The following is a 15,143-nucleotide window of genomic DNA, read 5'->3' as shown; positions in this document are numbered from 1 at the left end:
CAGCTGTCCACTGTAAACAAGCACAGTAAAACATCCACGGTTTTATTTATGTTTATTCTTCAGGACACCAAAAAAATTATAATAATTCTGACATAAACAAATGTTCAGGACCCGTGTAAACATCTGAACTCTTTATTTGACAAATACTGACAAGTCCATACCAACTTCATCTGCAGTAAAGACAGCAACACAAAGCAATAGACTCTGTTTAAAGTCCTATTTTCTTGGTTCAAGCAGAAATCTGGATGATCCATAAGTTTTTGCTAGATGTCAGATGTCTCACCTTAAATGCAGACAACAGAAAACAGCCGTAGTCACAATCAAACCGTTTCTGTAGTAAATGCAGCTGACTGGGTGAGTTCTCTATGGGGATTTCTGTGTAGACAGAAGTAACAATACACAGTGTGGAGTGAAACCGGAAACCGAGTCATGTCATGTAAAAAGGGTCTATAACTTGACTAATTAACCCAATTAAGCCTTTAAATGTCACTTTAAGCTGAAGACTAGTGTCTTGCGAAGTATTATGTACTGTCGTCTTGCCAAAGACAAAAGAAGTTATTAGTTATTAAAAGTATTATGTTTAAAAAACTCTTTTTCTCCATTAAACAGCATGTGAAATATTTGGAAATTAATTATAACTTCACAGGAGGGCTGATAGTTTTGTCTTCAACTGTAATATAATATTATATGTTTCTGTGCACTTTTTCTTTGCTTTTCATCACAGTGGACTGATCTGCAAAGTCAGCGCAGGCAATGAAAGCGCATGTTTGACAACAGCGTATTTGTCTGAGATGGCGGATCTGGAGCCTCAACTCGTCCCGCTGGTCATTTGCTTCAGATACTGGGCAAAGGTGAGACTCATGGAGGCTGAAACCTGACTGATTCACCACATTAGAGGCGGTATGAGTGAACCTGCATGAATCATGTGGACTTTATACAATGCTGATCTCCTCAATTGGAGAACCATTAAGTTTTTTTATATGTTTATAACAGTAATGAAGTACAGAAGTCTTGTTTACTGTGATCACGTGAACTTTTCCATTTGATATGTACTCTGAACTATTGATTCGAAACCAAAGATTCGTTCGATTTGAAGCTTCATGAAGCAGTGTTTCGAAAGCAGCCATCACTACAATTCACTACATACATACATACATACATACATACATACATACCATATATATATATATATATATATATATATATATATATATATATATATATATATATATATATATATATATATATATATATATATATATATATATATATATATATATATACATATATATATATATATATATATACATATATATATATATACATATATACATATATACATATATATATACATATATACATATACATATATATATATACATATATATATATATACATATATATATATATATATATATATATATATATACATATATATATATATCATATATATATATATATATATATATATATATATACATATATATATATATATATCTATATACATATATATATATATATATATATACATATATATATATATATATATACATATATATATATACATATATATATATATATATATATATACATATATATATATATATATATATATATATATACATATACATATATATATATATACATATATATATATATATATATATATATATATATATATATATATATACATATATATATATATATATATATATATATATATACATATATATATATATATATACATATACATATATATATATACATATACATATATATATATATACACATATACAAATATATATATATATATATATAAATTCATATCTCTTTATAATCTACCATGTTTTTGTGAATTAGATTTGCTGTGTGGACCAGATGGAAGAAGGTGGACTTCCTTCATATTGCTTTGCTCTCATGGTCATCAGTTTCCTGCAGCGACGCAAAGAGCCCATCTTACCGACATATCTAGAATCTATGGTGTGTGTCTACTTGTTTTTATATCCCAGTGGGGACTTAAACCTGAATGCACACTAGACTCGTGGGGACTTGTGTTACTGTGGAGACCAAAATTTAGGTCTTCATGGGTAAACGTGCTCATAAATCACAAAGAATGAAGTATTTTGGAAATGTAAAAATGTAGATCGTTTAGGAGTACGGGGAGAGAATATAATAATACATTACATTTATATAGCGCTTTTCTGGACTCTCAAAGCGCTTTACACATTGGGGGGAATCTCCTCATCTACCACCAGTGTGCAGCATCCACCTGGATGACGTGACGGCAGCCATGTTGCGCCAGACCGCACACCAGCTGATTGGTGGAGAGGAGACAGAGTGATGAAGCCAATTATGATATGGGGATGGTTTGGAGGCTATGATGGACAGAGGCTAGTGGTCAAATTTGGCCAGGATGCTGCTCTTTTTCGAAGGGCATCCTGGGATTTTTAATGACCACAGAGAGTCAGGATTAATACAGTTGAATGTCTCATCCGAAAGACGAACTAGCAGTATAGGGTCCCCCATCAATATACTGGGGCCTTAGGACATTAGGTTGAGCTCCCCCTGCTGGTAGGGCTGCATGATTAATTGAAAAAAGATGGCAATCTCGATTTGAGCCTTCACACGATATTAATTCAGCTTTTCTAAGATTCAGCCAATTATATCTTCAAGGTCAGGAGAGAAGCGTAAAGGCGAACACACAAGCCTTCAAAGCAACATGAACACCTCCAAATGGCGTAAAAAGTGTCACATACTGTATTTATAAGGTGTAGTTCACTCAAAAATAACATTTGTCTTCGTGTAACGATGTAGCCGTGACCGCGAAATCACACAAGCTGACCGTGAGCTGTTTGTTTACTACCGAGAGGACGCGCGCGCGGCTGCCAATGAGACACACTTTAGTGAACAAGCACCTACATGGGCTGTGAATAACATCTAATAGAGGTGTAAATAACGTTCAGTTTGTTTCACAGCGATGGTTTAAGAGCTGCGCGAGAAGTATTTGCATGTGTGTTATCTTTTCTCAGAGTGACGGCAGCCATGAGCCGCACTCGGAAGTGAAAGTGAAATGATCCTATCGCATTTTATGATTATGATGATTATAAGTTTTTACAGCACTACATATGCGCATTGGTTGAAACGTCCTTTTATTGTAAACCGAGTTCTTATTCATTCTGCTGTAAAAAAATACAATATAAAGGGAATTGTAATTGTATTTTCAATAGGAAACTGATTTCTAGTAACAGTTCGATGTTTATTTTTTATTTTTTTTATTTATTTATTTTTTTTAATCTGAAACGTTAATGAAAAAAAATTGCTGGAGAGCCACATATTTTTGGTCAAAGAGCCACAGGTTTCCTACCCCTCCTCTAAGGACTTATTATGCGGTCTCTATCGCCATCTTGTGGTGGAACATCAAGCGTCACTTTTTTTGCTCCGCTCAGACAAGCTGAGGGCGGCCGATGCACTGAAGCTCCGAAATTATGTATATTTTAAAATATTATATCTTTAAATATTATATCTTTATAAATAAACTGCATAGATGCAGTCTAAACAACTACATTCTCGACTTAAAAAAGCCTCTAAAGTACATTATGTTGTCCAACAGCTGCAATGTGTCTCAAACTGTAGTGAATTTATTCCTCTGCTTGTTGCTGTATGTGGGCGGAGTAATACACAAGGGTGAAGAGACTGTACGAGGGCTGTTATGGCAGAATATTGCACGGCTATCAGCCAATCAGATTCGAGAACCAGACAGAAATGTTGTATCAATATATGAAAACTCTAGCTTTACAATACAACATTTAAACTGCTGTATTTCATTAAGCAGTTTTGTTTTAAGTAGTTTAGGATTTGTTTCATGTAAAACATCTGTCATGAGATCTTGATGAGAGCTTGATGCTGTGTCTTGTTTTAGGGTTTTCCCTTGAGTAAACTCAAGAGTTTCTCCTTAACCGGGGTTGAAAAAGGACATGTGCTTTGGGTTTATGACCAAACAAATGATTCATCACTAGATAAAGACAAAGCCGTCAAGAAGGGAAAGGTGAGTTTGGTCCCAATTATTCCTGTTTTATTTGTTTTACATTTGTATTCCAATCTAATGTGACCATGCGCTGATAAAATGTTACATATATAAAATGTTATAAGGGTTCTTGACAATCAACCAATAACGCTCCAAGCTCATTTTAGAAATTGTTTCAGTTTTTGTAACAAAATACATCAGTATTTTGACTTGGTCTTGATCTGTCTTTAAAACAGGCTCCGCTGGCTTTCAAAAGCCGAAGTCCTGTGCTGTTAGGAAAGCTTTGGATCGAGCTGCTACGGTACTACGCACTGGAATTTCAAATACCTGAGAAAATCATTAGTGTGCGCACAAACGGAGAGCTGTGGCGGGATCTAAAAGATTGGCCCAAAAAGAGGATTGCAATAGAAGGTACCCATCACATCTTGGCTTCAGAAAGCATGCTAATGGCTCTTTTCCACTGACTGGTACAGTTCGGTTTGGTACGGGTCACCTTTATCAGGCTTGCGTTTCCACTAACAAGGGTACCCTTTTGGTGGGCGTGGTGTATGACCGAAAGTTTCAGTCTACGTCATTCTCACTCGAGGAAATGTCTACAATTAAGCTGTGTGGGTCACTTTTCACATATCATATGAGAAGCTCTTCTCATAAAACAGATGCTTTATACACATAAATACTTGTGTAGAAATGTTTATTACTAACTTTTCAATGAACATGAGTTGATTATAACTGCAGATCAATGACAGTGCGAAACAGCCTACTGTAACGTCTGTAATTATATTAAATAACTAAATAAATGAACATATATAGACACATACAGCCCCTTACAGTCTCCGATATGTTACCAACTACAGAAGAACTACACACAGCAGACATTTCGTCCGTATTTAGGTTCAAAACAACACAAAATAAAGCCTACAGTCAGTGAAAACCTCTCATCTGTGTCTGTAATCTTCAGCAGCACATGTAGCCTCTGTTAGAGAGTAATTCCATCATTCTGAGTTCATATTAGTCCAAAATGTGAAGATAATAAGTTAGTTCTATACGGCATTTTGTTCATGTTTGCTGAATAAATAATGTGCTCCTTTTTTTCGGCTTCTCCTTTGTTTCTTGGCGCTTCACTCTCGCGTTTGTCAGTGTCTGACAGGATCAGGTTTCAAAAGCACGTCAATAATCAAGCGCAGGTTATTATCATCAGCTCAAGAAGTTTGTTATTTCAGCTATAATGTTAGACGCGCGCTCGCGCTAGCAAGAAAGCGAATCCGCTCGCGCCTCAGACTGGCTCGTAAAAAACTACGGGGCACAGGGTAAATCTGCTCTTCTTCTTGACTTTGTGGCTGTTCATCAAGATGACGACGAGGTTTGTTTGAGGCCAGATCGACCATGGCTCATTATTATATGCATTTATAATTCCGCTATAATCTCTAGGCTGTGTATTTCAAACATGGCGGGTTTTTTGTTTTCATTCTGGCATGTTGCGTAAGCGAATCACGTATCTCTGTAAACCAATAGCGTTCAGCTGCGTGTGTGGCTCCGCCTTTTGGTACCCTTTCTCGTGTTTGGTACCCTTTCGAAAGGGTGCCGAAAAAGTGGTACGGTACGGTTCGGTTCGGTACGCCTTTTGACAGTGGAAACGGCCATAAAAGCGTACCAAACCGAACCGTTCCGTACCACAGTGGAAACGGGCCATAAGAAACATGCTGAATCATGCTAAAAGGATGCTAGCAATGTATTAAACATGCTTGTTAGGTGTTGATAAATGTCAGGCACATTAAACATGTACACAACACAATAACATTTATTAGCAGTTTCTGTAAATGCTAACAAAACATGCCAGCAACATGCTAGTTCACATTAGCAAAGCAAAATATGGAAGCAGCATGTGATGTATTAAAACTAGTGACATGTTAATTGGTGTTGGTCACATTAAACATGTTAACGACAAGTTAAAATTAGCGTTAACAGTTAATTTAAATGCTAACAACATGCTAATATATATTAGCAATGCAAAACTTGGAAGCAACATGTCAGTTTATGGAAAGTGTCCTAAAACATGTTGGAAATGTTTAGTAACATGCTAATTAATGTCAGCAACGTGCAAATCAATGTTAGAAACATGAGTTAGCTATGACTTAAAATATGCTAGAATGTGCTAACCAAATGTTAAATAGTGTTAAAGCTAACTCATGCTTGTAGCTTGCTAAATAATGCTAGAAACATGTTAACAACTTGCTATTAGCTGCTAACAGTGTTTAATGTTAACTAGGAGCATGTTAGCAACAGGCTAATTGATGATAACAGTTAAAAGATGTTATTCTTATGATAAAACGTTTTAGAAAACATTAAAATGTTAACATAATTATAAATGATGTAAAATATAATGAAGTGATAAGCTATGCTAGCTGTTTGATAAAACATGTTGGAAACATTTATTTCTTTTATCCCACTTGAAGCGACACAAAATACTATAGTAATTCATAGTAAACACCTAGTGTTTTGTACTGTAGTACTGTAGTGAAGTGCTTAAGTTAAACTGTTGTGGAAATTGTATAGTTGCTGTGCTAACACAACAACTACAGTATTATTAACAGATGACCCAATACTGCAGTTTTCTACAACTACAGGATATATTAAACTATACTACAGTATTTATTACAGTTTATTACTTCTAGATAGTACTACTTATATGATATATGCTAATTAACATACTATTATATATACAGTTATATAAGCAATATCACACTCGTAGCAGTGCGATGTGGCTGTATATTGGCACTGGTGGGAGGCGTGTGTGACCTTGTGCCTTAGTGTCCCACCAGTGACGATATACAGCCATATCTCACTGCTATTAGTGTGATATTGCATTTATACAACAGTTTGACGACATAATCGTCTGTTTATATAAAAAGAAAATCAAACACAGAGAGTCTCAAAAATCATTTTGTATGAGGAACTACCTTCTTTTTTTTGCCAGAGCGAACACTACCAGATTACTGTATTATTTGTAGTATTTGCCTGTGTTTGAATGATTCTCTAGCGTAATGTCTAAAGTGAAGACAAAACAGGTGATTTTGCTCACATTTTAAGATTATAAGGCTGAAATGCCATCAGTCTACAGAGATTTCCCAGTATTTATCTTTTGCAGTCGGGAGATCACAATAATTAACCCCGAGAAAGCCAGAGCAAAGCAAACACTAGCAGATTACCGTGGTGTAAATACAACACTACAACATACAAAAGAGAGAGATCGACTTAGAATGTCACTTACCTGATTTGTTCAGATATAGTTTGAAGCATACTCTAACAAAATGCTGTTTTTTTTACCTAAGTACTTATTATGCGGTCTCTGTTGCCATCTTGTGGTGGTACATCAACCGTCACTTATTTTGGTCTCCTCATGCTGTGTTCACACCAGACGCGGAACGCGTGGATTGGATAAATCGCGTCTTGCGTGCATAAATAGACGGTTGAACATTTGAGTTTACTCGCTTCGTTCGCACGTGAAAATCCGCTTCATTCGCGTGTGAAAATCCGCTTTATTCGCGCGTGAAAATCCGCTTTATTCGCACGTGAAAATCCGCTTTATTCGCACGTGAAAATCCGCTTCATTCGCGCGTGAAAATCCGCTTCATTCGCGCGTGAAAATTGTGTTTATGTGCTTTAATGAAGGCTGAAAAACAGCATAGATTCGTTTGGAGCCGTGTCTGAGTCCGCTGGATACTTTCAGAGGTGCACCCAGCTCTGTGAGCCCAGAAACTTAACCTGGAAGATGGAAGCTTTTAGCGGTGCTTCTGACTGAGCCAAGCCCAATTTGATGAACTGTTGTCAGTGTCGGCTGGAGGATTTTCCCCCGGGACACCAACAACAGGCTCTACGTCATAATCACACACCCCACAGCAAGCTCCTGATTGGTTAACGCTGCGCGAATGTCTGCTGAAGTTCAGATTTTCAAACTTTGCACGAAAAGCGCGTCAAACGCGCAAAACGTTGAATTCGTGTTGCGCCATTCGCACCGTGCAATTCACGCTGCACCATTTGTGCAATTAGCGTCATTTGCGCGTATCGCGTTGCAGGATGTCTATTCGCGTCTTTGCATTGACTTTACATGTAAATTACGCGCGCTGGATGCGTCTTCCGCCTCTGTGCACTGAATCCGATGCTCAGAAATTATACACATTTTAAATAGGCACTATCCCTATAAATAAACTGCATAGTTGCAATCTAAACAACCACATTCTGGACTAAAAAAAGCCTCAAAAATACATTATGTTGTCCAACAGCTGCAATATTTGTCAAACTGTAGTGTCCTCTGCTTGTTGCTGTATGTGGGCGGAGTAATACACAAGGGTGAAGGGTTACCAGGCTGGACGAGTGCTTTTATTTGCAGAATATGGCATGGCTATCAGCCAATCAGATTCAAGAACCAGACAGAACTGTTGTATAATAAAATGTACTATAGTCTGGTTCAAAAACACTAGTATTTACTGTAGATTACTATAGTATTTGTTTATATATTCAATAAGTGTATAGTGTAATGTAATGTTTGTCTTTGTTTTCTTCTCAGATCCATTCACCGTCCAGAGGAACGTGGCTCGGACGTTGAACAGTCAGACGATGTTTGACTATTTGTTGCATTGCCTCAAAACAACTTACAAGTACTTTGCTTCTCCTTCCAAAAGCACAGCGGGGAAAATGAGCACAAGCCGTCGATCTGTGAGTGTAAATCATGCTGATTCAGTGAAGAAGAGCGCAAAAGTGTCATCTGAGGGTCTGAACGGGCCTCGTGTCAAATCCAGTCCACACAGTGCAGAAGATCTGGAGGATTCAGACTGCCTGATCGAGCAGGACGATGAGGAGGACGAGGACAGTGAGGTGTGCCGATATTGACCCACATGAAAAAATACTATAGTATATAGTCATTTATACTGTATTTTTGAACCATAGTAGTACGTACATAGTAAAGTACTGGAATTAATCTGTGGTAATTTTGTTTTTGTTATGCTAACACAACAACTATAGGGATATAAACAAATGACCCAATACTGTAATCTTCTGCTACTATATACCAGTTTACTGTAGTAAGAACTATATACTACAGGATAGTTTAGTAAACAGCAGACGGCGCTCCAGGCTAGTTTTTATCAGCAGACAGCGCTCTAGGCTAGTTTTAAACACCAGATGGCGCTCTAGGCTAGGTTTTACCAGCAGACTGTGCTCTATGCTAGTTTTTACCAGCAGATGGAGCTCTAGGCTAGTTTTTAACAGCAGACGGCACTCTAGGCTAGTTTTTAACAGCAGATAGCGCTCTAGGCTAGGTTTTACCAGCAGACAGTGCTGTAGGCTAGTTTTAAACAGCAGACGGTGCTCTAGGCTAGGTTTTACCAGCAGACAGCGCTCTAGGCTAATTTTAAACAGCAGACGGCGCTCTAGGCTAGGTTTTAACAGCAGACGGCGCTCTAGGCTAGGTTTTACCAGCAGACAGCGCTCTAGGCTAGTTTTAAACAGCAGACGGCGCTGTGGGCTAGTTTATAACAGCGAACGGCGCTGTGGGCTAGTTTGTAACAGCAGACGGCGCTGTGGGTTAGTTTTAAACGGCAGACGGCGCTCTAGTCTAGTTTTGACCAGCAGACGGCGCTCTAGGCTAGGTTTTACCAGCAGACAGCGCTCTAGGCTAGTTTTAAACAGCAGACGGCACTCTAGGCTAGTTTTAAACAGCAGACGACGCTGTGGGCTAGTTTTTACCAGCAGATGGCACGCTAGGCTAGTTTTTACCAGCAGATGGTGCTCTAGGCTAGTTTTTAACAGCAGACGGCGCTCTAGGCTAGTTTTTAACAGCAGATGGCGCTCTAGGCTGGATTTAAACAGCAGACGGCGCTGTGGGCTAGTTTTTAACAGTAGACGGTGCTCTAGGCTAGTTTTTACCAGCAGACGGGGCTCTAGGTTAGTTTTAAACAGCAGACGGCGCTGTGGGCTAGTTTTAAACAGCAAACGGCGCTCTAGGCTAGTTTTAAACAGCAGACGGCGCTCTAGGCTAGTTTTAGACAGCAGACGGCGCTGTGGGCTAGTTTTAAGCAGCAAACAGCGCTCTAGGCTAGTTTTAAACAGCAGACGGCGCTGTGGGCTAGATTGTAACAGCAGACGGCGCTGTGGGCTAGTTTTAAACAGCAGACGGCGCTCTAGTCTAGTTTTGACCAGCAGACGGCGCTCTAGGCTAGTTTTTTTAACAGCAGATGGGCCGAATACACAAGCGCTCTTTCTTGTGAGCATTTCCCAATTAAAGAAGGTTAAAATAGATTTTTCTAGATTATACAATTTCATCTTAACGGCTTCGTGAAATGCTGAAAATAACGTGTTTTGCATTAGTTTTGAGGTGATCTCTGAAAAGTAGCATGTAGAAACTGAAATGTGTACTTCTATAGGGTGAAGATGAGGAAGAAGACGAAGACGATGATGATGTAGATCTAGATGAATCTGGCTGTGAACATTCGGGCGATGAGATCTTCCCCTTTGAGCGCGAGATGAGTGATGATGTGCTCTCAGATGGAGATCCAGAGGAGCTCCAAACTGTCCCAAACTTACCCAAAGCAGAGTCCACCAAAGCGGAGTCAACTGCAGGAACACAGTCGGACTCTGAAGACTTTCATTACGTCTTCAACAAGCGCCTTTTCACTGATGGCAAGGTGCAGCATTTCTCATTCGATAACATAAGAAAAGATAAAGTTTGCACGTTTAGCTATTCAAACGTTTGTTTGTTTCTCTGTTAGTCGCCGGTTCAGATCTGCGGCGTCTGTAAGAGTGATGGACATTTGAAGCAGGACTGTCCTGAAGACTTCCAGCGAGTGGAGTTGGAGCGTCTTCCACCCATGACTCGAGACTTCCAGAGGATTCTCAGTGACGTCTGTGAGCAGTGCTACCGTACGTATGCTGGGAATCATTATTTTTGCTTTGTTTTATTAGCTAAACCAGGCGATAGAATAAAGCTCGACTTTACAGACATATTCAGGGCTCATTCAGCAAGACGCAATCTACATGATGCGATATTACGAACGTTAATTAATAACAGACCCATTAGATATAGGAAAACAATATGTTATGATAAGCACTTGAAGATATATCATATAACTCAGTATGTTATGGAAAAACCCACCATGAGCGCCTCGTCCGTCATGATATAACGATAAATAAAACTATTGTCATTCCAACTTTTGACTATAAACTGAAGCTAGCAACGGATGCCCCGCCTCCAAGTTCTTCTGATTGGTCCAAAATTGTTTGCACATGTTTACATTGAAACAATAGAAGAGTAGCAATTCTGTGTGAACGACCTCTTTTAGTCGATGTCTTCCATGTATTTTGACAGTACGAGTTTTGCAAGTGCACAATGGTGCATCATTTAGATTTGATGTTAATTCAAAAATCTCAAAATCCAGCTTGCTGTTAAAGGGACAGTTGAACACAAATGAAGATATTTTGAAGAAAGCTGGAATCTTGTAACCATTGACCTCCATAGTAAGATGTAGGGCCCAACCCCAATTCTAATTTTGTACCCCTACCCCTTCCCCCTGTCCCTTACAACCGAGGGTTAAGGAGAAGGGCTTCAAAATTTACCCCTAAGAATTGGGACAGCACTACAGCACCTGCACATGTCATCATATGTCCTCACGATCGGTGGTGTAGTCCTTACTATACGCACGTATACTCAGTATGCTTACTTTTTTCCATGAGCTGTTTGGGTATTACCACTTCTGAGGATCAATAATTGCATATACCCTCGGTATACTCACTTATTTTTCTGATTAAACTTCCCTAATTTTAGTGTATTTTTTAAATTCCTACTTAAAACTGTATGTGTGTAAATGTATATACATTTATCTTTGTTTACCCCAAAATGATCTGTTCCTGATCTGCCCTAAAATGAAAATCCTTATATCGCCCTGTACAACAGTATCTCACATTTGTCTTAATCGTGCCTACCGCTACAGGGAACGACACTATATATATATATATATATATATATATATATATAACACTAAAAACAATGAGGCAAAGACTACTCATAAATTGCGTAACAATATGCGATTTAAAAGGGAAACTACTAGTGTATATAATAGCAACAACAGAAGACAGACTCCTAATAGTTTGGTTTAAAACAGGCATGCAGGAATGTGACAATCAAAAATAATCGCTGACTGATGTTTAAAGGAACCTATTAAATGTAAAGTAATAAGCCAGTAAAGAAAGTAAGTAAAAAAGCTATGATTGGCAAGGCTAGCTTATATATATATATATATATGGCCAATGAATCAAAGAAACATTGACTTTCGTTGTTTCTTTGCCTACTTTCATTTAAAATTTGGGTTGGGTGTAATAGTACACCACCTTTTTTTTTTTAGGACTACACCACTGCTCCCGATCTCCTGCTTCATACGAGATCAGACAATGGTGACTGCTGTAGTTATTCCAGTTGGGTTATTTTTTGGTATTTATCTTCAGGAGATCACTGATGGCATATATTATGTTATCATAACGATCTGATGTTGCACTAAGATCGTAACAGTACTGTGCATTTACACAGTGGCCATATTCATCTGTGTAAACACACCAAAAACAATACTAACATTATAGCAGACACTGTAAAAAGCTCATTGACAGCCACTAGACTTCTCTGACTGGGGATTCCAGTGTCATCGAGTGTCAGAATGTTGCAAGTGGTGCTCACTGCTGAGCCACTTGGGCAGAGCTGAGCTCCAGCAAGGGGGAGCTTGAGCTCCAGCTCCTCCTTCCTTGCACTTCTTCTACGAGTGATATCACTGGGGGTTAGGGGTGGGGTGGGTGTACGCATTAAAACAGCTTACAGGAGGAGGAGCGAGAGCTCATGCTCCTCATCGCTGGAGCTCAAATGGCTCTGCAGTGAGCAGTGTCTCGAATATTGTGGGACTGCTGTAGAGAAGTTATTAGGGATTATAGATCGCTAATAGATCGCAAAATTTAGTGTTTTTTATTTTTAGTTTTTTACACGTGTTTGTTTGTTGTGAAAAATCATAATAATGACAAAAATACTAATTTGTGGATCTCCTTACTTACGGGTGCAGCTGTGGCTGGTGCATTCTGGGAAATTTTTCTTACCCCTTGGTTTCGAGTGTGTTCCTGAAAAATCTTCGTCTAAAGGGTGTATACCCCTTGCCCTTAGCCCTACACCTTCAAGCTAAAGAGAATTGGAACACCGCTACCCCTTCACGAGCACGCGCAAAACGAGGGGTAGAATTGGGATTGGGCCATAGCCTGTTTGTTTTTCTTACTATGGAAGTCAGTGGTTACAAGTTTCCAGCATTCTTCAAAATATCTTTTGTTTTCAGCAGAAGATGAAACTCATATAATTTTTTAAACACTCGAGGGTGAGTCAATATCCATTTTGGGTGAGCTATCCCTTTAGTCTCACACAGGTAAGTGAATCACCTGTAGAAAACACACTCTTTCTTCGCTTTGGCTGCATTTACACTGCAGATCTTGATGGTCAATTCTGATTTTGTGACTGTATCCGAGTTTGTTTTTTGTTTTGTTTTTCTGACCTGCTCACATCATCTTCTAAAAGTGACTCATATCTGATTGTCTGCATTTACACAGCACACGGCAAAGTGCAATGACCAGGAAATAAAGAGCGGGCGCTGACTGACAGCTGATAATTAAAGAGCGCTCTTTTCTTCATTTCTGTGTTTAATCTGTTTGCACGGTTTATTTTTTTAAAAATGCTTTTTGACAAGTTGTTTTACTGTAGTTTATGACAGAAATGTTCTCATTTGGCTATCTTCTTTGAATCTAGGACTTTTTAAACCAGTTGGCATTTTAATGTCATTTCCATGGCGTGATTTATGCATGTGATCAGTGGTGTAGTCGGGGCTATACGCACGTATACTCAGTATGCCTACTTTTTTCCACTAGCTGTTTGGGTATTACGACTTCTGAGGATCAATAATTGCATATACCCACTTGTTTTGCTGATTAGACTTGCCTAATTTACGTGTATTCGTATCCCTTAACTCAGGGGTCACCAATCTTGGTCCTGGAGGGCCGGTGTCCCTGCAGGGTTTATCTCCAACTTGCCTCAACACACCTGCCTGGGTGTTTCAAGTACACCTAGAAAGACCTTGATCAGCTTGTTCAGGTGTGTTTAATTAGGGTTGGAGCTAAGATCTGCAGGACACCGGCCCTCCAGGAACAAGTTTAGTGACCACTGCCTTAACTGAATACCAAATGTTTTTTTTTAACTCTCATCCTAATTTGTTGCAATTGGTGCATTTTTGTTTATATTTTGCGCCATTCCCCGCCCCCTGACGACCTCAGCAGTTGTGGGAAAATTTTGTGAGTTTTTCAAAGTCAACTGAATGATGTCTCGCTGAAACGTGTCTCGTGTAAAACGCATGGTAAAACATGTTGGGTGGGTAATAGTACACCACTTTTTTTTTTTAGGACTACACTGCATGTGATGCATGTTTATATTAGTTTATATTGTTTACATGGTGGATATTGCGCTCTCTCTTGTTAACAGGATTACATACATGTGCTACATGACAATATAAAAGCTTTTAGTCATCGTGTATGAGATTTAAGGTTTGGGACTCTGCTGAAGTCTGTTCTGAAAACAAAGTGTCAGACTTGACGTCATTCGCTATGGTTTTTAATGATACACAACTCACATTGGCAGGTGAAAATCCGATTTACCTGCAGACATGAGGGCACGGATCCGATTCATATCGAGCACATATGAACAAGGCCTGAATCTGATTTGAGTAAATTGGAATCCATGTGATTTATTTTTTTTCTGCATACGCGTACGGGATCTGTGCCAAATGGGAGAAAAATATTGGAATTGAGTCAACTCATTGTTCAAGCTCTTGTTCTCTCCAAACTGGATTACTGCAACTCTCTAGTAGCCGGGCTTCCAGCTAACTCTATCAAACCTCTTCAGCTGCTTCAGAACGCAGCAGCACGAGTGGTCTTTGATGAACCCAAAGAGCACATGTCACTCCGCTACTCACCCGTTTGCACTGGCTGCCAGTTGCTGCTCACATCAAATTCAAAGCTCTGATGTTTGCTTACAAAGCGACCTCTGGCTTTGCTC

At 38.8% G+C, this 15,143-nt stretch overlaps 1 protein-coding gene across 1 annotated transcript in view; it reads left to right on the top strand.

Annotated features, from left to right (window-relative positions):
* The window catches only part of tut7 (terminal uridylyl transferase 7), a 60,300-nt gene that overhangs the window by 14,836 nt on the left and 30,321 nt on the right, over positions 1–15,143 (top strand). The window contains exons 9-15 of the mRNA XM_056458834.1: positions 725–851; positions 1,861–1,980; positions 3,920–4,045; positions 4,261–4,435; positions 8,589–8,896; positions 10,444–10,704; positions 10,789–10,939. Coding sequence (XP_056314809.1) covers positions 725–851; positions 1,861–1,980; positions 3,920–4,045; positions 4,261–4,435; positions 8,589–8,896; positions 10,444–10,704; positions 10,789–10,939 — 1,268 coding nt within the window. The remainder of the gene's footprint in view (positions 1–724; positions 852–1,860; positions 1,981–3,919; positions 4,046–4,260; positions 4,436–8,588; positions 8,897–10,443; positions 10,705–10,788; positions 10,940–15,143) is intronic.

Source organism: Danio aesculapii, chromosome 5 (assembly GCF_903798145.1).
Source record: "Danio aesculapii chromosome 5, fDanAes4.1, whole genome shotgun sequence".
NCBI classification, from domain to species: Eukaryota; Metazoa; Chordata; class Actinopteri; order Cypriniformes; family Danionidae; genus Danio; species Danio aesculapii.
The sequence above is the reverse complement of the archived record's forward strand: the minus strand, read 5'-3'. Positions and strand labels throughout refer to the sequence as shown.